The sequence below is a fragment of the Oncorhynchus nerka genome, unplaced genomic scaffold, assembly GCF_034236695.1.
Source record: "Oncorhynchus nerka isolate Pitt River unplaced genomic scaffold, Oner_Uvic_2.0 unplaced_scaffold_1523, whole genome shotgun sequence".
In the NCBI taxonomy this organism is placed as follows: domain Eukaryota; kingdom Metazoa; phylum Chordata; class Actinopteri; order Salmoniformes; family Salmonidae; genus Oncorhynchus; species Oncorhynchus nerka.
The window spans coordinates 74,970-100,509 of NW_027039794.1; the positions used below are offsets into that span (position 1 = coordinate 74,970).

The 25,540-nt window shown below is 49.6% G+C and overlaps 1 protein-coding gene across 1 annotated transcript in view; it reads right to left on the minus strand.

Annotated features, from left to right (window-relative positions):
* Positions 1 to 22,062, minus strand: part of LOC135568520 (plexin-B1-like) — a gene marked incomplete at its 5' end in the record, with an annotated part of 95,699 nt that extends 73,637 nt beyond the window's left edge. The window contains 6 exons of the mRNA XM_065015311.1: positions 1,814 to 1,949; positions 10,939 to 11,115; positions 11,479 to 11,615; positions 19,494 to 19,599; positions 20,692 to 20,843; positions 21,890 to 22,062. Of these exons, the coding sequence (XP_064871383.1) occupies positions 1,814 to 1,949; positions 10,939 to 11,115; positions 11,479 to 11,615; positions 19,494 to 19,599; positions 20,692 to 20,843; positions 21,890 to 22,062 (881 nt within the window). The remainder of the gene's footprint in view (positions 1 to 1,813; positions 1,950 to 10,938; positions 11,116 to 11,478; positions 11,616 to 19,493; positions 19,600 to 20,691; positions 20,844 to 21,889) is intronic.
* Positions 22,063 to 25,540: the final 3,478 nt, after the last annotated feature.

Consider the following 25,540-nt stretch of genomic DNA (forward strand, 5'->3'; position numbering starts at 1 on the left):
CACTGCATTTAAAACCCCATTCAACCCCATGGATACACTGCATTTAAAACCCCATTCAACCCCATGAATACACTGCATTTAAAACCCCATTCAACCCCATGGATACACTGCATTTAAAACCCCATTCAACCCCATGGATACACTGCATTTAAAACCCCATTCAACCCTGTGGATACACTGTATTTAAAACCCCATTCAACCCCGTGGATACACTGCATTTAAAACCCCATTCAACCCCATGAATACACTGCATTTAAAACCCCATTCAACCCCATGGATACACTGCATTTAAAACCCCATTCAACCCTGTGGATACACTGTATTTAAAACCCCATTCAACCCTGTGGATACACTGCATTTAAAACCCCATTCAACCCTGTGGATACACTGCATTTAAAACCCCATTCAACCCCATGGATCCACTGCATTTAAAACCCCATTCAACCCTGTGGATACACTGCATTTAAAACCCCATTCAACCCCATGGATACACTGCATTTAAAACCCCATAAAACCCCATTCAACCCTGTGGATACACTGCATTTAAAACCCCATTCAACCCCATGGATCCACTGCATTTAAAAACCATCCAGGACAACACAACAGAAGGAGAACAACACATCTTGTTCAGGCTGGCAGGTAAATTATGTTCACAATGTTCATAAACTACTCCGTCTGCAAAATCAGGATTCGTAAGATACTGATTGAAATGAAACAGAGAGGTTTATTCCGAGGTCTGTGAACAAACAATTAGATACTGGCTTCTCACGCACACCCATTCACACTAACATATGCACACAATGTCCTGCTACCCAGCCGACAAAGATTAGGGGAATCCGTGAGACTTACTCCCCATCCTCCCTCAAGATGGGGAGACCGAGACCCTGGGAAGTACTCTCAGTGGCCCCAGCCAAGGAGACCGAGACCCTGGGGAGTACTCTCAGTGGCCCCAGCCAAGGAGACCGAGACCCTGGGAGTCACTCAGTGACCCCAGCCAAGGAGACCGAGACCCATTCAAAGTCCTTAGTGGCCCCAGCCAAAAGACCCCATTCAACCCCAGCCAAGGATACAGACCCTGGGAGTACACTTAAACCCCAGCCAAGGAGACCAAGTCCTCTTAGTGGCCCCAGCCAAGGAGACCCCCTGGGAGTACTCTCAGTGGCCCCAGCCAAGGAGACCGAGACCCTGGGGAGTACACTCAGTGACCCCAGCCAAGGAGACCGAGACCCTGGGAAGTCCTCTTAGTGGCCCCAGCCAAGGAGACCGAGACCCTGGGAAGTACTCTCAGTGGCCCCAGCCAAGGAGACCGAGACCCTGGGAAGTACTCTCAGTGGCCCCAGCCAAGGAGACCGAGACCCTGGGAAGTACTCTCAGTGACCCCAGCCAAGGAGACGGAGACCCTGGGAAGTACTCTCAGTGACCCCAGCCAAGGAGACGGAGACCCTGGGAAGTACTCTCAGTGACCCCAGCCAAGGTCGGCACCAAATCTTGGACAGACAGTCTGTTTTTAAGATGCTATTATAGACATATTGTACAGACTATGGTTATACATCATTCTAATCAATTTCATACGATTATATTGCTTCAGGGTGGAATATTCTAGTCATTCATATAAATTCCAACAAACATAAAGGCTTACTGATACATCAAATACATGACAATACAATGGCTGCGTTTACACAGACAGACCAATTCAGATGTTTTGTCCAATTATTGGCAAAAGAGCTGATCTGATTGTTCCAAATGAGTGAAAAGTATCAGAATTGGGCTGCCTGTGTAAAGGCAGTATCAATCCGGGCTTTACCTTTGAAACGGTGCTGTTGAAGACCAGTTGGTTGTTCCTCCTCCTCCTCACCAGCGGGTTCTCTTTAGGCTCCACCCACACAGTTAGCATTGGCTGCTGGACCACGTACAGGCTACGCCCACTCACCTTTATACTACGCCCACCCCTGGAAAAACATTCATTTATTAAGATATATCACACTATCTGGTTTATATTATTCACCGACCGACAAGGCCACCTGGTCGAGACCGACCGACAGGCCACCTGGTCGAGACCGACCGACAGGCCCACCTGGTCGAGACCGACCGACTATTCCCCATCCACTGCCCTACTCCCCATCCACTGCCCTACTCCCCATCCACTCACTGCCCTACTCCCCATCCACTCACTGCCCTACTCCCCATCCACTCACTGCCCTACTCCCCATCCACTGCCCTACTCCCCATCCACTGCCCTACTGCCCCATCTACTGCCCTATTCACCATCCACTGTCCTATTCCCCATCCACTGCCCTACTCCCCATCCACTGCCCTACTGCCCCATCTACTGCCCTATTCACCATCCACTGTCCTATTCCCCATCCACTGCCCTACTCCCCATCTACTGCCCTACTGCCCCATCTACTGCCCTATTCACCATCCACTGTCCTATTCCCCATCCACTGCCCTACTGCCCCATCTACTGCCCTATTCCCCATCTACTGCCCTATTCCCCATCCACTGTCCTATTCCCCATCCACTGCCCTACTGCCCCATCTACTGCCCTATTCCCCATCGACTGCCCTATTCCCCATCGACTGCCCTATTCCCCATCTACTGCCCTATTCCCCATCTATTGCCCTATTCCCCATCTACTACCCTATTGCCCATCTATTGCCCTATTGCCCATCTATTGCCCTATTCCCCATCTATTGCCCTATTCCCCATCTATTGTCCTATTCCCCATCTATTGCCCTATTCCCCATCTACTGTCCTATTCCCCATCTACTGCCCCATTACCCATCTACTGCCCCATCAAATACCATATTCCCCACATACTGCCCTATTCAGCATCGACTGCCCTATTCCCCATCTACTGCCCCATCTATTGCCCCATTCCCCATCTACTACCCTATTCCCCATCCACAGCCCTATTCCCCATCCACAGCCCTATTCCCCATATATTGCCCTATTCCCCATCTATTGTCCTATTCCCCATCTATTGCCCTATTCCCCATCTACTACCCTATTCCCCATCTACTGCCCTATTCCCCATCCACAGCCCTATTCCCCATCTACTGCCCCATCTACTGTCCTATTCCCCATCTACTGCCCTATTCCCCATCTACTGCCCTATTCCCCATCTACTGCCCTATTCCCCATCTACTACCCTATTCCCCATCTACTGCCCTATTCCCCATCTACTGCCCTATTCCCCATCTACTGCCCTATTCCCCATCTACTGCCCTATTCCCCATCTACTACCCTATTCCCCATCTACTGCCCTATTCCCCATCTACTGCCCTATTCCCCATCTACTACCCCATCTACTACCCTATTCCCCATCTACTGTCCTATTCCCCATCTACTGCCCTATTCCCCATCTACTGCCCTATTCCCCATCTGCTGCCTATTCCTACTGTCCTATTCCATCTACTGCCCTATTCCCCATCTACTGCCCCATCTCCCCATCTACTACCTATTCCCCATCTACTACCCTATTCCACCATCTGCCCCATCTACTGCCCTTCCCATCTCCCCCATCTACACCCTATTCCCCATCTACTGCCCCATCTACTGCCCTATTCCCCATCTACTGCCCTATTCCCCATCTACTGTCCTATTCCCCATCTACTACCCTATTCCCCATCTACTGTCCTATTCCCCATCTACTGTCCTATTCCCCATCTACTGCCCCATTCCCCATCTACTGCCCTATTCCCCATCTACTGCCCTATTCCCCATCTACTACCCTATTCCCCATCTACTGCCCCATCTACTGCCCTATTCCCCATCTACTACCCTATTCCCCATCTACTGCCCCATCTACTACCCTATTCCCCATCTACTGCCCTATTCCCCATCTACTACCCTATTCCCCATCTACTGCCCTATTCCCCATCTACTGCCATATTCCCCATCTACTGCCCTACTCCCCATCCACTGCCCTACTCCCCATCCACTGCCCTATTCCCCATCTACTACCCTATTCCCCATCTACTACCCTACTCCCCATCCACTGCCCTACTCCCCATCCACTGTCCTATTCCCCATCTACTGCCCTATTCCCCATCTACTGCCCTATTCCCCATCCACTGTCCTATTCCCCATCCACTGTCCTATTCCCCATCCACTGCCCTACTCCCCATCCACTGCCCTACTCCCATCCACTGCCCTATTCCCCATCTACTGCCCTATTCCCCATCTACTGCCCCATTCCCATCTACTGCCCTATTCCCCATCCACAGCCCTATTCCCCATCTACTGCCCTATTCCCCATCTACTGTCCTATTCCCCATCTACTGCCCTATTCCCCATCTACTGCCCTATTCCCCATCTACTGCCCTATTCCCCATCTACTGCCCCATTCCCCATCTACTGCCCTATTCCCCATCTACTGCCCCATTCCCCATCTACTGCCCTATTCCCCATCTACTGTCCTATTCCCCATCTACTGCCCCATTCCCCATCTACTGCCCTATTCCCCATCTACTACCCTATTCCCCATCTACTGCTATTCCCATCCACTGCCCTATTCCCCATCTACTGCCCTATTCCCCATCTACTGCCCCATTCCCCATCTACTGCCCCATCCACTGCCCTATTCCCCATCTACTGCCCCATCTACTGTCCTATTCCCCATCCACTGCCCTACTCCCATCCACTGCCCTACTGCCCCATCTACTGTCCTATTCCCCATCCACTGCCCTACTCCCCATCCACTGTCCTATTCCCCATCCACTGCCCTACTGCCCCATCTACTGCCTACTCCCCATCCACTGTCCTATTCCCCATCCACTACCCTATTCCCCATCCACTGCCCCTATTCCCCATCCACTGTCCTATTCCCCATCCACTGTCCTATTCCCCATCTACTGCCCCATCTACTGCCCTATTCCCCATCTACTGCCCTATTCCCCATCTACTGCCCTATTCCCCATCTACTGCCCTATTCCCCATCTACTACCCTATTCCCCATCTACTGCCCCATCTACTGCCCTATTCCCCATCTACTACCCTATTCCCCATCTACTGCCCCATCTACTACCCTATTCCCCATCTACTGCCCTATTCCCCATCTACTACCCTATTCCCCATCTACTGCCCTATTCCCATCTACTGCCATATTCCCCATCTACTGCCTACTCCCCATCCACTGCCCTACTCCCCATCCACTGCCTATTCCCCATCTACTGCCCTATTCCCCATCTACTACCCTACTCCATCCACTGCCCTACTCCCCATCCACTGTCCTATTCCCCATCTACTGCCCTATTCCCATCTACTGCCCTATTCCCCATCCACTGTCCTATTCCCCATCCACTGTCCTATTCCCCATCCACTGCCCTACTCCCCATCCACTGCCCTACTCCCCATCCACTGCCCTATTCCCCATCTACTGCCCTATTCCCCATCTACTGCCCCATTCCCCATCTACTGCCCTATTCCCCATCCACAGCCCTATTCCCCATCTACTGCCCTATTCCCCATCTACTGTCCTATTCCCCATCTACTGCCCTATTCCCCATCTACTGCCCTATTCCCCATCTACTGCCCTATTCCCCATCTACTGCCCCATTCCCCATCTACTGCCCTATTCCCCATCTACTGTCCTATTCCCCATCTACTGCCCCATTCCCCATCTACTGCCCTATTCCCCATCTACTACCCTATTCCCCATCTACTGCCCTATTCCCCATCCACTGCCCTATTCCCCATCTACCCCATTCCCCATCTACTGCCCCATTCCCCATCTACTGCCCCATCCACTGCCCTATTCCCCATCTACTGCCCCATCTACTGTCCTATTCCCCATCCACTGCCCTACTCCCCATCCACTGCCCTACTGCCCCATCTACTGTCCTATTCCCCATCCACTGCCCTACTCCCCATCCACTGTCCTATTCCCCATCCACTGCCCTACTGCCCCATCTACTGCCCTACTCCCCATCCACTGTCCTATTCCCCATCCACTACCCTATTCCCCATCCACTGCCCTATTCCCCATCCACTGTCCTATTCCCCATCCACTGTCCTATTCCCCATCTACTGCCCCATCTACTGCCCTATTCCCCATCTACTGCCCTATTCCCCATCTACTGCCCTATTCCCCATCTACTGCCCTATTCCCCATCTACTGCCCTATTCCCCATCCACAGCCCTATTCCCCATCTACTGCCCTATTCCCCATCTACTACCCCATCTACTACCCGTTCCTGTAGGTTCATGCTCTACAACATCCGCAGAGTACGACCCTGCCTCACACAGGAAGCGGCGCAGGTCCTAATCCAGGCACTTGTCATCTCCCGTCTGGATTACTGCAACTCGCTGTTGGCTGGGCTCCCTGCCTGTGCCATTAAACCCCTACAACTCATCCAGAACGCCGCAGCCCGTCTGGTGTTCAACCTTCCCAAGTTCTCTCACGTCACCCCGCTCCTCTGCTCCCTCCACTGGCTTCCAGTTGAAGCTCGCATCCGCTACAAGACCATGGTGCTTGCCTACGGAGCTGTGAGGGGAACGGCACCTCAGTACCTCCAGGCTCTGATCAGGCCCTACACCCAAACAAGGGCACTGCGTTCATCCACCTCTGGCCTGCTCGCCTCCTACCACTGAGGAAGTACAGTTCCGCTCAGCCCAGTCAAAACTGTTCGCTGCTCTGGCCCCCCAATGGTGGAACAAACTCCCTCACGACGCCAGGACAGCGGCGTCAATCACCACCTTCCGGAGACACCTGAAACCCCACCTCTTTAAGGAATACCTAGGATAGGATAAAGTAATCCTTCTCACCCCCCCTTAAAAGATTTAGATGCACTATTGTAAAGTGGCTGTTCCACTGGATGTCATAAGGTGAACGCACCAATTTGTAAGTCGCTCTGGATAAGAGCGTCTGCTAAATGACTTAAATGTAATGTAAATGTACTACCCTATTCCCCATCTACTGTCCTATTCCCCATCTACTGCCCTATTCCCCATCTACTGCCCTATTCCCCATCTACTGCCCTATTCCCCATCTACTGCCCTATTCCCCATCTACTGCCCTATTCCCCATCTACTACCCTATTCCCCATCAACTGCCCTATTCCCCATCTACTGCCCTATTCCCCATCTACTGCCCTATTCCCCATCTACTGCCCTATTCCCCATCTACTGCCCTATTCCCCATCCACTGCCCTACTGCCCCATCTACTGCCCTATTCCCCATCTACTGCCCTATTCCCCATCTACTGTCCTATTCCCCATCTACTGCCCTATTCACCATCTACTGCCCTATTCCCCATCTACTACCCTATTCCCCATCTACTGCCCTATTCCCCATCTACTGTCCTATTCCCCATCTACTGCCCTATTCCCCATCTACTGCCCTATTCCCCATCTACTACCCTATTCCCCATCTACTACCCTATTCCCCATCTACTGCCCTATTCCCCATCTACTGCCCTATTCCCCATCTACTGCCCTATTCCCCATCTACTGTTCTATTCCCCATCTACTACCCTATTCCCCATCTACTGCCCTATTCCCCATCTACTGCCCTATTCCCCATCTACTACCCCATCTACTACCCTATTCCCCATCTACTGTCCTATTCCCCATCTACTGCCCTATTCCCCATCTACTGCCCTATTCCCCATCTACTGCCCTATTCCCCATCTACTGCCCTATTCCCCATCTACTGCCCTATTCCCCATCTACTGTCCTATTCCCCATCTACTACCCTATTCCCCATCTACTGCCCCATCTACTCCCTATTCCCCATCTACTACCCTATTCCCCATCTACTACCCTATTCCCCATCTACTGCCCCATCTACTGCCCTATTCCCCATCTACTGCCCTATTCCCTATCTACTGTCCTATTCCCCATCTACTGCCCCATCTACTGCCTATTCCCATCTACTACCCCTATTCCCCATCTACTGTCCTATTCCCCATCTACTACCCTATTCCCCATCTGCTGTCCTATTCCCCATCTACTGTCCTTCCCCATCTACTGCCCTATTCCCCATCTACTGCCCTATTCCCCATCTGCTGCCTATTCCCCATCTACTGCCCTATTCCCCATCTACTGCCCTATTCCCCATCTACTGCCCTATTCCCCATCTACTACCTATTCCCCATCTGCTGTTCCTATTCCCCATCTACTGCCCTATTCCCCATCTACTGCCTATTCCCCATCTGCTGTCCTATTCCCCATACACTGCCCCTGCTGCCCCATCTACTGCCCTATTCCCCATCTACTGCCCTATTCCCCATCTACTGTCCTATTCCCCATCCACAGCCCTATTCCCCATCTACTACCCTATTCCCCATCTGCTGCCCATCTACTGCCCTATTCCCCATCTACTACCCTATTCCCCATCTACTACCCTATTCCCCATCTACTGCCCTATTCCCCATCTACTGTCCTATTCCCCATCCACAGCCCTATTCCCCATCTACTACCCTATTCCCCATCTACTGCCCCATCTACTGCCCTATTCCCCATCTACTACCCTATTCCCCATCTACTGCCCTATTCCCCATCTACTGCCCTATTCCCCATCTACTGCCCTATTCCCCATCTACTACCCTATTCCCCATGTACTGCCCTATTCCATCTACTACCCTATTCCCCATCTGCTGCCTATTCCATCTGCTACCCTATTCCCCATCTACTGCCCTATTCCCCATCTACTGCCCTATTCCCCATCTACTACCCTATTCCCCATCTACTACCCTATTCCCCATCTACTGCCCCATCTACTGCCCTATTCCCCATCTACTACCCTATTCCCCATCTACTACCCTATCCCCATCTACTACCCTATTCCCCATCCACTCACTGCCCCATTCCCCATCTACTACCCTATTCCCCATCTACTACCCTATTCCCCATCTACTGCCCCATCTACTGCCCTATTCCCCATCTACTGCCCTATTCCCCATCTACTGTTCTATTCCCCATCTACTGCCCTATTCCCCATCTGCTGCCTATTCCCCATCTACTGCCCCCCATCTACTACCCTATTCCCCATCTACTGCCCTATTCCCCATCTACTGCTATTCCCCATCTACTGCCCTATTCCCCATCCACTGCCCCATTCCCCATCTATTGCCCCATTCCCCATCTATTGCCCTATTCCCCATCTATTGCCCTATTCCCCATCTACTGCCCTATTCCCCATCTATTGCCCTATTCCCCATCTACTGTCCTATTCCCCATCTACTGTCCTATTCCCCATCTACTGCCCCATCTACTACCCTATTCCCAATCTACTGCCCCATTCCCCATCTACTGTCCTATTCCCCATCTACTGCCCCATCTACTGCCCTATTCCCCATCTACTGCCCTATTCCCCATCTACTGCCCTATTCCCCATCTACTACCCTATTCCCTATCTAGTGCACTACTTTTGACCAGCGTCTATAGAGCACTATATGGGGAATAGGGAACACTATATAGGGAATAGGGAACACTATATAGGGAATTGGGAACACTATATAGGGAATAGGGAACACTATATGGGGAATAGGGAACACTATATGGGGAATAGGAAACACTATATAGGGAATAGGGAACACTATATAGTGAATAGGGAACACTATATAGGGAATAGGGAACACTATATAGGGAATAGGGAACACTATATAGGGAATAGGGAACACTATATGGGGAATAGGGAACACTATATAGGGAATAGGAAACACTATATAGGGAATAGGGAACACTATATAGGGAATAGGAAACACTATATAGGGAATACTATATAGGGAATAGGGAACACTATATAGGGAATAGGGAACACTATATAGGGAATAGGGAACACTATATAGGGAATAGGAAACACTATATAGGGAATAGGGAACACTATATAGGGAATAGGAAACACTATATAGGGAATAGGAAACACTATATGGGGAAAAGGGAACACTATATAGGGAATAGGGAACACTATATAGGGAATAGGGAACACTATATAGGGAATAGGAAACACTATATAGGGAATAGGGAACACTATATAGGGAATAGGGCACACTATATGGGGAATAGGGCACACTATATAGGGAATAGGGAACACTATATAGGAATAGGAAACACTATATGGGGAAAAAGGGAACACTATATAGGGAATAGGGAACACTATATAGGGAATAGGGAACACTATATAGGAATAGGAAACACTATATAGGAATAGGAACACTATATAGGAATAGGGAGCACTATATAGGAATAGGGAACACTATATAGGAATAGGGAACACTATATAGGGAATAGGAAACACTATATAGGAATAGGAACCACTATATAGGAATATGAAACACTATATAGGAATAGGGAACACTATATAGGGAATAGGAAACACTATATAGGGAATAGGAATACTATATAGGAATAGGAAACACTATATAGGGAATAGGGAACACTATATAGGAATAGTGAACACTATATAGGAATAGGAAACACTATATAGGAATAGGAACACTATATAGAATAGGGAACACTATATAGGAATAGGAAACACTATATAGGGAATAGGAAACACTATATAGGAATAGGAAACACTATATAGGGAATAGGAAACACTATATAGGGAATAGGGAACACTATATAGGAATAGGGAACACTATATAGGGAATAGGGAACAATATATAGGAATAGGAAACACTATATAGGGAATAGGAAACACTATATAGGGAATAGGGAACACTATATAGGGAATAGGGAACACTATATAGGGAATAGGGAACACTATATAGGGAATAGGAAACACTATATAGGGAATAGGAAACACTATATAGGGAATAGGGAACACTATATAGGGAATAGGGAACACTATATAGGGAATAGGAAACACTATATAGGGAATAGGAAACACTATATAGGGAATAGGAAACACTATATGGGGAATAGGAAACACTATATAGGGAATAGGGTGCCATTTGGGACACATTCAATTCTCCAATAATTGTTCCTCACTCGTAGAAGCTCTCAGCAGGCGATGCTGCGGTGATGACAGGGTCCTCCATGTAGTGAAACACCTGCCCAGGTACGCTCCTCTCTGCCTTCCCAAACAACACCCTCACTGTCAGCACTGCTGTCTGGTTACTGGGGCTGGTCCTGCATACCAGGTGAGTCCCATTCACCTCCTCAACACTGAGGAAGAGGAGAGAGAGAGGTATCATTATGGTATCTGTCTGGTTACTGGGGCTAGTCCTGCATACCAGGTGAGTCCCATTCACCTCAACACTATAGCAGGGTTATTGTGTGCGAGTGTGTGTGTGTGTGTGGGGGGGGAGACAGACAGACAGACAGACAGACAGACAGACAGACAGACAGACAGACAGCTAAAGCAGATATTGTAGCAGGGCTTACATGTAGCAGGGTTGTTGTAATAGTAGATGTATTTACATGTAGCAGGGTTGTTGTAATAGTAGATGTATTTACATGTAGCAGGGTTGTTGTAATAGTAGATGTATTTACATGTAGCAGGGTTGTTGTAATAGTAGATGTATTTACATGTAGCAGGGTTGTTGTCCTACGTATGCAGTCAGGTCCTTCCTCTGTCCCGTTAGTAGCCGAGTCCCCTGGACTGTCAGGCTGGTCCCTCCTGATACCGGGCCCTTATCAGGGACTATAGCAGTCAACTGGGGGTCCTACACAGAGGGAGACATGTTTATACTGTAGTATCTAACCATAGCTGTCAGGCTGGTCCCTCCTGAAACAGGGCCCTTATCAGGGACTATAGCAGTCAACTGGGGGTCCTACACAGAGATGTCAGGCAGGTCCCTCCTGATGCAGGGCCCTTATCAGGGACAATACCGGTCAACTGGGGGTCCTACACAGAGATGTCAGGCAGGTCCCTCCTGATACCGGGCCCTTATCAGGGACTATAGCAGTCAACTGGGGGTCCTACACAGAGATGTCAGGCTGGTCCCTCCTGATACCGGGCCCTTATCAGGGACTATAGCAGTCAACTGGGGGTCCTACACAGAGATGTCAGGCTGGTCCCTCCTGATACCGGGCCCTTATCAGGGACTATAGCAGTCAACTGGGGGTCCTACACAGAGATGTCAGGCTGGTCCCTCCTGATACCGGGCCCTTATCAGGGACTATAGCAGTCAACTGGGGGTCCTACACAGAGATGTCAGGCTGGTCCCTCCTGATACCGGGCCCTTATCAGGGACTATAGCAGTCAACTGGGGGTCCTACACAGAGATGTCAGGCTGGTCCCTCCTGATACAGGGCCCTTATCAGGGACTATAGCAGTCAACTGGGGGTCCTACACAGAGATGTCAGGCTGGTCCCTCCTGATGCAGGGCCCTTATCAGGGACAATACCGGTCAACTGGGGGTCCTACACAGAGATGTCAGGCTGGTCCCTCCTGATACCGGGCCCTTATCAGGGACTATAGCAGTCAACTGGGGGTCCTACACAGAGATGTCAGGCTGGTCCCTCCTGATACCGGGCCCTTATCAGGGACTATAGCAGTCAACTGGGGGTCCTACACAGAGATGTCAGGCTGGTCCCTCCTGATACAGGGCCCTTATCAGGGACTATAGCAGTCAACTGGGGGTCCTACACAGAGATGTCAGGCTGGTCCCTCCTGATGCAGGGCCCTTATCAGGGACAATACCGGTCAACTGGGGGTCCTACACAGAGATGTCAGGCTGGTCCCTCCTGATGCAGGGCCCTTATCAGGGACTATAGCAGTCAACTGGGGGTCCTACACAGAGATGTCAGGCTGGTCCCTCCTGATACAGGGCCCTTATCAGGGACTATAGCAGTCAACTGGGGGTCCTACACAGAGATGTCAGGCTGGTCCCTCCTGATGCAGGGCCCTTATCAGGGACTATAGCGGTCAACTGGGGGTCCTACACAGAGATGTCAGGCTAGTCCCTCCTGATACAGGGCCCTTATCAGGGACTATAGCAGTCAACTGGGGGTCCTACACAGAGATGTCAGGCTGGTCCCTCCTGATGCAGGGCCCTTATCAGGGACAATAGCGGTCAACTGGGGGTCCTACACAGAGATGTCAGGCTGGTCCCTCCTGATACCGGGCCCTTATCAGGGACAATAGCGGTCAACTGGGGGTCCTACACAGAGATGTCAGGCTGGTCCCTCCTGATACAGGGCCCTTATCAGGGACTATAGCAGTCAACTGGGGGTCCTACACAGAGATGTCAGGCTGGTCCCTCCTGATGCAGGGCCCTTATCAGGGACTATAGCAGTCAACTGGGGGTCCTACACAGAGATGTCAGGCTGGTCCCTCCTGATACCGGGCCCTTATCAGGGACAATACCGGTCAACTGGGGGTCCTGCACAGAGATGTCAGGCTGGTCCCTCCTGATGCCGGGCCCTTATCAGGGACTATAGCAGTCAACTGGGGGTCCTACACAGAGATGTCAGGCTGGTCCCTCCTGATGCAGGGCCCTTATCAGGGACTATAGCAGTCAACTGGGGGCCCTACACAGAGATGTCAGGCTGGTCCCTCCTGATGCAGGGCCCTTATCAGGGACAATACCGGTCAACTGGGGTCCTACACAGAGATGTCAGGCTGGTCCCTCCTGATGCAGGGCCCTTATCAGGGACTATAGCAGTCAACTGGGGTCCTACACAGAGATGTCAGGCTGGTCCCTCCTGATGCAGGGCCCTTATCAGGGACAATACCGGTCAACTGGGGGTCCTACACAGAGATGTCAGGCTGGTCCCTCCTGATGCAGGGCCCTTATCAGGGACTATAGCAGTCAACTGGGGGTCCTACACAGAGACGTCAGGCTGGTCCCTCCTGATGCAGGGCCCTTATCAGGGACAATACCGGTCAACTGGGGGTCCTACACAGAGATGTCAGGCTGGTCCCTCCTGATGCAGGGCCCTTATCAGGGACTATAGCAGTCAACTGGGGGTCCTACACAGAGATGTCAGGCTGGTCCCTCCTGATGCAGGGCCCTTATCAGGGACAATAGCGGTCAACTGGGGGTCCTACACAGAGATGTCAGGCTGGTCCCTCCTGATGCAGGGCCCTTATCAGGGACAATAGCGGTCAACTGGGGGTCCTACACAGAGATGTCAGGCTGGTCCCTCCTGATACAGGGCCCTTATCAGGGACTATAGCAGTCAACTGGGGATCCTACACAGAGATGTCAGGCTGGTCCCTCCTGATGCAGGGCCCTTATCAGGGACAATACCGGTCAACTGGGGGTCCTACACAGAGATGTCAGGCTGGTCCCTCCTGATGCAGGGCCCTTATCAGGGACTATAGCAGTCAACTGGGGGTCCTACACAGAGATGTCAGGCTGGTCCCTCCTGATGCAGGGCCCTTATCAGGGACAATACCGGTCAACTGGGGGTCCTACACAGAGATGTCAGGCTGGTCCCTCCTGATGCAGGGCCCTTATCAGGGACAATACCGGTCAACTGGGGGTCCTGCACAGAGATGTCAGGCTGGTCCCTCCTGATGCCGGGCCCTTATCAGGGACTATAGCAGTCAACTGGGGGTCCTACACAGAGATGTCAGGCTGGTCCCTCCTGATGCAGGGCCCTTATCAGGGACTATAGCAGTCAACTGGGGTCCTACACAGAGATGTCAGGCTGGTCCTCCTGATGCAGGGCCCTTATCAGGGACAATACCGGTCAACTGGGGTCCTACACAGAGATGTCAGGCTGGTCCCTCCTGATGCAGGGCCCTTATCAGGGACTATAGCAGTCAACTGGGGGTCCTACACAGAGATGTCAGGCTGGTCCCTCCTGATGCAGGGCCCTTATCAGGGACAATACCGGTCAACTGGGGGTCCTACACAGAGATGTCAGGCTGGTCCCTCCTGATGCAGGGCCCTTATCAGGGACTATAGCAGTCAACTGGGGGTCCTACACAGAGACGTCAGGCTGGTCCCTCCTGATGCAGGGCCCTTATCAGGGACAATACCGGTCAACTGGGGGTCCTACACAGAGATGTCAGGCTGGTCCCTCCTGATGCAGGGCCCTTATCAGGGACTATAGCAGTCAACTGGGGTCCTACACAGAGATGTCAGGCTGGTCCCTCCTGATGCAGGGCCCTTATCAGGGACAATAGCGGTCAACTGGGGTCCTACACAGAGATGTCAGGCTGGTCCCTCCTGATGCAGGGGCCCTTATCAGGGACTATAGCAGTCAACTGGGGGTCCTACACAGAGATGTCAGGCTGGTCCCTCCTGATGCAGGGCCCTTATCAGGGACTATAGCAGTCAACTGGGGGTCCTACACAGAGATGTCAGGCTGGTCCCTCCTGATACAGGGCCCTTATCAGGGACTATAGCAGTCAACTGGGGGTCCTACACAGAGATGTCAGGCTGGTCCCTCCTGATACAGGGCCCTTATCAGGGACAATAGCGGTCAACTGGGGGTCCTACACAGAGATGTCAGGCTGGTCCCTCCTGATACAGGGCCCTTATCAGGGACAATAGCAGTCAACTGGGGGTCCTACACAGAGATGTGTTTAATAGTCTCGTGTCCAGGGTTCTAGGTGTGATTTCAGGGTTCTAGGTGTGATTTCAGGGTACAGGGAAAATCTTAGGCTCCGAGCTCCAACAGGACAGGTAGTGGTGGCTATTCAGCAGTCTGGTGGTCTGAGGGTAGAAACTATGAGCCAGTCTCTATGAGCCAGTCTCCATGGGCCAGTCTCTATGGGCCAGTTTCTATGAGCCAGTCTCTATGGGCCAGTCTCTATGGGCCAGTCTCCATGGGCCAGTCTCTATGGGCCAGTCTCTATGGGCCAGTCTCTATGGGCCAGTCTCTATGGGCCAGTCTCTATGGGCCAGTCTCTATGAGCCAGTCTCTATGGGCCAGTCTCTATGAGCCAGTCTCCATGGGCCAGTCTCTATGGGCCAGTTTCTATGGGCCAGTCTCTATGGGCCAGTCTCTATGGGCCAGTCTCTATGGGCCCGTCTCTATTGGCCAGTCTCTATTGGCCAGTCTTCCAGTGTTTCCCATGATGCTCCAGTACTGCCCATGTGGGAACGATTGAAGCAGGAAGAACTGGGCGTGACTTGGGTGGTTGGTTTGGGTTCCTGATGATCTTCCTGGCCTTCCTGCAACACCTGGTGTTCACCCAGTGGTGCGTTCAGCTGCACGGTATCACCCTCCGAAGAGCCTCGCGGCGCGCGGTGGAGTTGCCGTACCAGGCTGTGAAGCTCTCGATGGTGCTCCTGTATAACACTGTGAGGGCCCTCTGGGAAAGGTTGAATTTCTTCAGCATCCTGAGGTTGAAGAGTCACTGTCGTGCCTTCTTCACCACGATGTCCGTGTGAAGACAATTTCAGCTTCTCTGAGATGTGTACGTCGAGGAATTCAGTAGTTTCTCCAGAGGCCCCGTTGATGAGAATGGGGGGCGTGTCCAGTTTGGTCAACTCTTTTGTTTTGCTAACGTTGAGGGACAGGTTGTTGACCTGGCACCACGCGGTCAGAGTGACAACCTTCTCCCTGTCTCGTGGTTACTGGTGATCAGGCCTACTACTGTCGTGTCGTTAGAGAACTTGATGAAGTTGGAACTGTGTGAGGCCACATAGTATACAGGGAATACAGGAGGGGACTGAGTACGCACCCTTGTGGGGCCCCCGTGTTGAGAATCAGTGTCGATTAAGTAATATTGCCTACCTTCACCACCTGGGCGGCCCGTCAGGAAGTCCAGGACCCAGTTACATAGGGAGGAGTTCAGACCCAGGGCCGTGAGCTTTGTAATGAGCTGATAGGACACTATGGTATTGAAGGCTGAGCTGTAGTCGATGAACAGCATCCTCACATATACAGTTGAAGTTTGAAGTTTACATACACTAAGGTTGGAGTCATTAAAACTCGTTTTTTCAACCACTCCACAAATTTCTTGTTAACAAACTATAGTTTTGGCAAGTCGGTTAGGACGTCTACTTTGTGCACGACAAGTAATTTTTACAACAATTGTTTACAGACAGATTATTTCACTTACAATTCACTGTATCACAATTCCAGTGGGTCAGAAGTTTACGTACACTAAGTTGACTGTGCCTTTAAACAGCTTGGAAAATTCCAGAAAATGATGCCATGGCTTTAGAAGCTTCTGATAGGCTAGTTGACATCATTTGAGTCAATTGGAGGTGTACCTGTGGATGTATTTCAAGGCCTACCTTCGAACTCAGTGTCTCTTTGCTTGACATCATGGGAAAATCAAAAGAAATCAACCAAGACCTCAGGAAAAAAAAGTGTATACCTCCATACGTCTGGTTCATCCTTGGGAGCAATTTCCAAACGCCTGAAGGTACCACGTTCATCTGTGCAAACAACAGTACGCTAATAAAAACATCATGGGACCACGCAGCCGTCATACCGCTCAGGAAGGAGACGCGTTCTGTCTCCTGGAGATGAATGTGCTTTGGTGCGAAAAGTGCAAATCAATCCCAGAACAACAGCAAAGGACCTTGTGAAGATGCTGGAGGAAACAGGTACAATAGTATCTATATCCACAGTAAAACGAGTCCTATATCGACATAACCTGAAAGGTCGCTCAGCAAGGAAGAAGCCACTGCTCCAAAACAGCAATAAAAAAGCCAGACTACGGTTTGCAACTGCACAAGGTGACAAAGATCGTACTTTTTGGAGAAATGTCCTCTGGTCTGATGAAACAAAAATAGAACTGTTTGGCCATAATGACCATCGTTATGTTTGGAGGAAAAGGGGGAGGCTTACAAGCCGAAGAACACCATCCCAACCGTGAAGCACGGGGGTGGCAGCATCATGTTGTGGGGGTGCTTTGCTGCAGGAGAGACTGGTGCACTTCACAAAATAGATGGCATCACGAGACAGGAAAATGATGTGGATATATTGAAGCAACATCTCAAGACATCAGTCAGGAAGTTAAAGCTTGGTTGCAAATGGGTCTTCTAAATGAACAATGACCTCAAGCATACTTCCAAAGTTGTGGCAAAATGGATTAAGGACCACCACATATGTTCAATTGGTCGTATTACCAGAATATAGTTCATTTCCCCCCACCTGATGTTCCCAGAATCTCTATGTTAACCAAGGGTTTTGCAAATGTAACATCAGTAGGGTAGAGAGAGGAAAAAGGGGGGGGGGGAGAGGTATTTGACTGTCATAAACCTACCGCCAAGGCCAACGCCATGACAGTAGTCTATCGCAATGTTTTCCCACAGAGCTTTGTCGCGCTATTAACTTCAGGGTGGCAATGTTGGGAACAGTAGCAAAACTTAAATTATGCACATTAAAGAAAAAACGCTGTAGACAGGATTATTCACAAATTTAGCAGCTCATGTTAAAGATGGAAGCATGCTACATGGCAGACCAATCCGGATTCATCTCTTGGCATGTCCAGCCCATCCATTATCTCAGCCAATCATGGCTAGCGGGAAGGTTTCTGTATTTTTCCGTGGCTAAACCGACTAGGCTCGTTATTTAATGAATATGATGTCAGTTCGGTTGTCATCTGGGACATTCTCATCAATGATAGGATGACAAACTCTACAGTGGAAAGTCTACACATCAGAGTTATCGGATTCACATGGAACTGTTGTTCAATTTAAATGTTTGAATATGAAATTATTCGTGATGGGATGAAATGTGATTTTAGCTTCTAAAATGTGACATTTGGGTTTTCATAAGGTAGGGCTCTGTTCAATCAGTGGCCCGCCCCTGTGAAGGGACATGGGCTATAAAACTTTTCAAACACGCCCTCCTCTCCCTTCCTATATAAGCCCTTGATGACAACATAACTTCCTGTTCCGATGATGTGAGGACGACGGTCCGATGTCAGAATGGTTCAGATAATAACTACAGAACGAAGCCAACATCAGCGTGAGCTTTGGTTGCAAATGGAATGAACTTTGAACTCTTATTCACTACAGAAGTGATACTTCCCAGCCGTTGAGTTAGCAACAGCTGCTGCCAACGACGTTACTACAATGTATAATTGACCACCAGAGACATTCTTCAAAGGACAGAGGACTCGGTTTGGCAACACGGTCTTCCATCTACCACCAACCTACCGATGCGCAGCTCAGAGTAAATATTTATTGCATTTTCCTTTTCCAAATGGGTGGTAATTTAGAATGCATAAGAGACTGTATTTACGATAGCACAGCTTCTTCCTTTGGTCCTCAGTCTTCCCGCCCTTTCACTCAAACCAGCCCCTTTTCTTTTGTGTAACAAGCTGTCATATGTGTTCCACCCGCCAGGGCCGTTTTCCTTTATGAAATTTGATTTGAGTAGCCGGTAGAGAGGGGAGGGCAGAGAGGGGCTGAATCTTTCACAGCCAGCGATGGTACCGGGCCTGAAATAATTGCTTTTTGTAATCTTTCAGAGCTAGAATCAGTTCTTTAAAATACATTTTCATCCGTTTCAAGCTAACCCTCCTAATGTCATATGATCCCACGTGGACTACAACAGTACCAGCTCCAGACATCTGTGGTAAAACGTTAGGAAGCAGCGTGGTAATGTCATGTACTCGCGCTCCAGGTCAGCACAGGGTTTTTGCCCCGTGAAGTGAGTGAGTGTGTGTGTTTACATACCTGGTAGGTGAATATCTGCAGAGACTGTCCTGGTTCTGAGTCTCTCACGGAAACAATGACTGGTCCCTCCGTCTCTTGTTTACTGGGCTGGAGCTCACACACTATCCTGGAACACACACACACACACACACACACACACACACACACACGACCAGACAATTAGAAATTAACACACAGGGAAAACAAATACTTGTAACACACACACACACACACAGAGCCTTGTAGTCTGAAGCCCTGTTCATGTTCCAATTGACTCAAATAAAAAAACATATATAACCGACTGGAACCTGTTTCCTGCAGTCTGAACGGCCGAAAAGCAAATGGTTTCAGATATTTCAAGCCATCTCCGTAGGTGTGTCTGAACGGTCAAATCTGATTCGGTCAAATCTGATTCCTGGCCATGCGCCTTTGTGTCTGAACGGTCAAATCTGATATTTGCCCTCAAGTGGTTTTTCGACTGTTATTTGATATTTTTCGACTGTTATTTGATATTTTTCGAATGTTATTTGACATATCTTATTGCTGGTTTGCTGCTCTGTTGACAGTTTGACAACAACATTTGGTAGTTTGTTTATTATTTACAAACAAATGAGTGAATGTGTTAAAATCTAAACAGCTACCTAGCCAGCTAGTCGACCGTTGTGTCTAGCCAGCCAGCTAGTCGACCGTTGTGTCTAGCCAGCCAGCTAGTCGACCGTTGTGTCTAGCCAGCCAGCTAGTCGACCGTTGTGTCTAGCCAGCCAGCTAGTCGACCGTTGTGTCTAGCCAGCTAGTCGACCGTTGTAGCTAGCTAGCTAGTCGACCGTTGTAGCTAGCTAGCTAGTCGACCGTTGTAGCTAGCTAGCTAGTCGACCGTTGTGTCTAGCTAGCTAGTCGACTGTTGTGTCTAGCCAGCTAGTCGACTGTTGTGTCTAGCTAGCTAGTCGACTGTTGTGGCTAGCCAGCTAGTCGACTGTTGTGGCTAGCTAGCTAGTCGACTGTTGTGTCGAGCCAAAAAGGACTTGTTTTGAAAGTTGGATTGTTCCTTTGAGGCTTTAAAAGTCTTCGGACACGATGGTTTGATCGTTTATGTGAAAAGTGACGACGTCAGGAAGAACAGCTAAATGGGGACAGACAGACAGACAGACAGACAGAGACAGACACAGACAGACACAGACAGACAGACAGACAGACAGACAGACACACATAGTGTAATTACCTGGTAGAGATGAGGTATCCATGGGACTGAGGCAGGCAGCTGACCCCAGCTACAGTCACTCCTCCCTGGATGTCCTGGTACTGCATCCCCAGGTTGGACCCACGGATGGTGATCAGAACACCTCCCTCCACCGGACCAGTCACTGGCTGGATCTGACAGGGACAAAACGGGACAGAACAGGACAAAACAGGATAGAACAGGACAAAACAGGAGAGGACAGAACAGGAGAGGACAGAACAGGAGAGGACAGGACAAAACAGGAGAGGACAGAACAGGAGAGGACAGAACAGGACAAAACAGGAGAGGACAGAACAGGAGAGGACAGAACAGGAGAGGACAGAACAGGAGAGGACAGAACAGGAGAGGACAGGAGAGGACAGAACAGGACAAGAGACAACAAGAGAGGACAAGAGAGGACAGAACAGAACAGGAGAGGACAGAACAGGACAAAACAGGAGAGGACAGAACAGGACAAGAGACAACAAGACAGGACAAGAGAGGACAGAACAGGGCAGGACAGAACAGGAGAGGACAGATCAGGAGAGGACAGATCAGAACAAGAGAGAACAAGACAGGACAAGAGAGGACAGAACAGGACAAGAGAGGACAGAACAGGACAAGAGAGGACAGAACAGAACAGATCAGGAGAGGACAGAACAGGAGAGGACAGAACAGGAGAGGACAGAACAGGAGAGGACAGAACAGGAGAGGACAGATCAGGAGAGGACAAGACAGGACAGATCAGGAGAGGACAAGACAGGACAAGAGAGGACAGATCAGGAGAGGACAGATGAGGAGAGGACAAGACAGGACAAGAGAGGACAGAACAGATCAGGAGAGGAGAGGACAGGAGAGGACAGAACAGAACAGGTGAGGAGAAGAGAGGACAGGAGAGGACAGAACAGGTGAGGAGAGGACAGGAGAGGATGGGAGAGGACAGAACAGAGAGGACAAAACAGGAGAAGAGAGGACAGAACAGGAGAAGGGCTTTACTAATATCCAAAAACAACATGGTATAGGAGTTGAACAAACTTCTGTCAAAACATTGTTTTTGTATCACTAAAGTCTCCATTAGAAGATATATATTCACAAAGCATCTCAGATCCTAATGAACCTGATTCCAGACTAACACTTCTTCTCTGAGACCCTTTATAAACCCAGGTACGGGACAGTGATGTTCAGAGCGATGTGTGTGTACCTGTGTGATCTGAGGCGAGGGACAGGTGTCAGCGGGCCCAGGTGAGCTGGTACAGGAGAGATTGTAGACGCAGCCTGGTGTCTCTCCACCACACCAGACACAGCCGTACCCCGAAGACACCGCTCTGCACTGGCTACAGTCAGACTGGCCCACTGAACAGTCATATAGCTGCACTGTGGGACAACACAACACAACTGGTCATATAGCTGCACTGTGGGCAACACAACACAACTGGTCATATAGCTGCACTGTGGGCAACACAACTGGTCATATAGCTGCACTGTGAGACAACACAACTGGTCATATAGCTGCACTGTGGACAACACAACACAACTGGTCATATAGCTGCACTGTGGACAACACAACACAACTGGTCATATAGCTGCACTGTGGGACAACACAACTGGTCATATAGCTGCACTGTGGACAACACAACTGGTCATATAGCTGCACTGTGGACAACACAACTGGTCATATAGCTGCACTGTGGACAACACAACTGGTCATATAGCTGCACTGTGGACAACACAACTGGTCATATAGCTGCACTGTGGGACAACACAACTGGTCATATAGCTGCACTGTGGACAACACAACTGGTCATATAGCTGCACTGTGGACAACACAACTGGTCATATAGCTGCACTGTGGACAACACAACTGGTCATATAGCTGCACTGTGGACAACACAACACAACTGGTCATATAGCTGCACTGTGGACCACACAACTGGTCATATAGCTGCACTGTGGACAACACAACACAACTGGTCATATAGCTGCACTGTGGACAACACAACACAACTGGTCATATAGCTGCACTGTGGACAACACAACTGGTCATATAGCTGCACTGTGGACAACACAACTGGTCATATAGCTGCACTGTGGACAACACAACACAACTGGTCATATAGCTGCACTGTGGACAACACAACTGGTCATATAGCTGCACTGTGGACAACACAACTGGTCATATAGCTGCACTGTGGACAACACAACTGGTCATATAGCTGCACTGTGGACAACACAACACAACTGGTCATATAGCTGCACTGTGGACAACACAACTGGTCATATAGCTGCACTGTGGACAACACAACTGGTCATATAGCTGCACTGTGGACAACACAACACAACTGGTCATATAGCTGCACTGTGGGACAACACAACACAACTGGTCATATAGCTGCACTGTGGATATAGCTGCACTGTGGACAACACAACTGGTCATATAGCTGCACTGTGGACAACACAACTGGTCATATAGCTGCACTGTGGACAACACAACTGGTCATATAGCTGCACTGTGGACAACACAACTGGTCATATAGCTGCACTGTGGACAACACAACTGGTCATATAGCTGCACTGTGGGGACAACACAACTGGTCATATAGCTGCACTGTGGACACAACACAACTGGTCATATAGCTGCACTGTGGACAACACAACACAACTGGTCATATAGCTGCACTGTGGACAACACAACTGGTCATATAGCTGCACTGTGGACAACACAACACAACTGGTCATATAGCTGCACTGTGGACAACACAACACAACTGGTCATATAGCTGCACTGTGGACAACACAACTGGTCATATAGCTGCACTGTGGACAACACAACACAACTGGTCATATAGCTGCACTGTGGACAACACAACACAACTGGTCATATAGCTGCACTGTGGACAACACAACTGGTCATATAGCTGCACTGTGAGACAACACAACTGGTCATATAGCTGCACTGTGGGACAACACAACTGGTCATATAGCTGCACTGTGGACAACACAACTGGTCATATAGCTGCACTGTGGACAACACAACACAACTGGTCATATAGCTGCACTGTGGACAACACAACTGGTCATATAGCTGCACTGTGGACAACACAACTGGTCATATAGCTGCACTGTGGACAACACAACTGGTCATATAGCTGCACTGTGGACACAACACAACTGGTCATATAGCTGCACTGTGGACAACACAACTGGTCATATAGCTGCACTGTGGACAACACAACTGGTCATATAGCTGCACTGTGGACAACACAACTGGTCATATAGCTGCACTGTGGACAACACAACTGGTCATATAGCTGCACTGTGGACAACACAACTGGTCATATAGCTGCACTGTGGACAACACAACTGGTCATATAGCTGCACTGTGGACAACACAACTGGTCATATAGCTGCACTGTGGGACAACACAACTGGTCATATAGCTGCACTGTGGACAACACAACTGGTCATATAGCTGCACTGTGGACAACACAACACAACTGGTCATATAGCTGCACTGTGGGACAACACAACTGGTCATATAGCTGCACTGTGGACAACACAACTGGTCATATAGCTGCACTGTGGGACAACACAACTGGTCATATAGCTGCACTGTGGGACAACACAACTGGTCATATAGCTGCACTGTGGACAACACAACTGGTCATATAGCTGCACTGTGGACAACACAACTGGTCATATAGCTGCACTGTGAGACAACACAACTGGTCATATAGCTGCACTGTGGACAACACAACTGGTCATATAGCTGCACTGTGGACAACACAACTGGTCATATAGCTGCACTGTGGGACAACACAACACAACTGGTCATATAGCTGCACTGTGGACAACACAACACAACTGGTCATATAGCTGCACTGTGGACAACACAACACAACTGGTCATATAGCTGCACTGTGGACAACACAACACACTGGTCATATAGCTGCACTGTGGACAACAACACAACTGGTCATATAGCTGCACTGTGACAACACAACTGGTCATATAGCTGCACTGTGGACAACACAACTGGTCATATAGCTGCACTGTGGACAACAAACACAACTGGTCATATAGCTGCACTGTGGACAACACAACTGGTCATATAGCTGCACTGTGAGATAACACAACACAACTGGTCATATAGCTGCACTGTGGACAACACAACTGGTCATATAGCTGCACTGTGGACAACACAACACAACTGGTCATATAGCTGCACTGTGGAACAACACAACTGGTCATATAGCTGCACTGTGAGACAACACAACTGGTCATATAGCTGCACTGTGGACAACACAACACAACTGGTCATATAGCTGCACTGTGGACAACACAACACAACTGGTCATATAGCTGCACTGTGAGACAAACACAACTGGTCATATAGCTGCACTGTGGGACAACACAACACAACTGGTCATATAGCTGCACTGTGGACAACACAACTGGTCACAACAACAACTGGTCATATAGCTGCACTGTGAGACAACACAACTGGTCATATAGCTGCACTGTGGACAACACAACACAACTGGTCATATAGCTGCACTGTGAGACAACACAACTGGTCATATAGCTGCACTGTGAGACAACACAACTGGTCATATAGCTGCACTGTGAGACAACACAACTGGTCATATAGCTGCACTGTGGACAACACAACACAACTGGTCATATAGCTGCACTGTGGACAACACAACTGGTCATATAGCTGCACTGTGGACAACACAACTGGTCATATAGCTGCACTGTGAGACAAACACAACTGGTCATATAGCTGCACTGTGGACAACACAACACAACTGGTCATATAGCTGCACTGTGGACAACACAACTGGATCATATA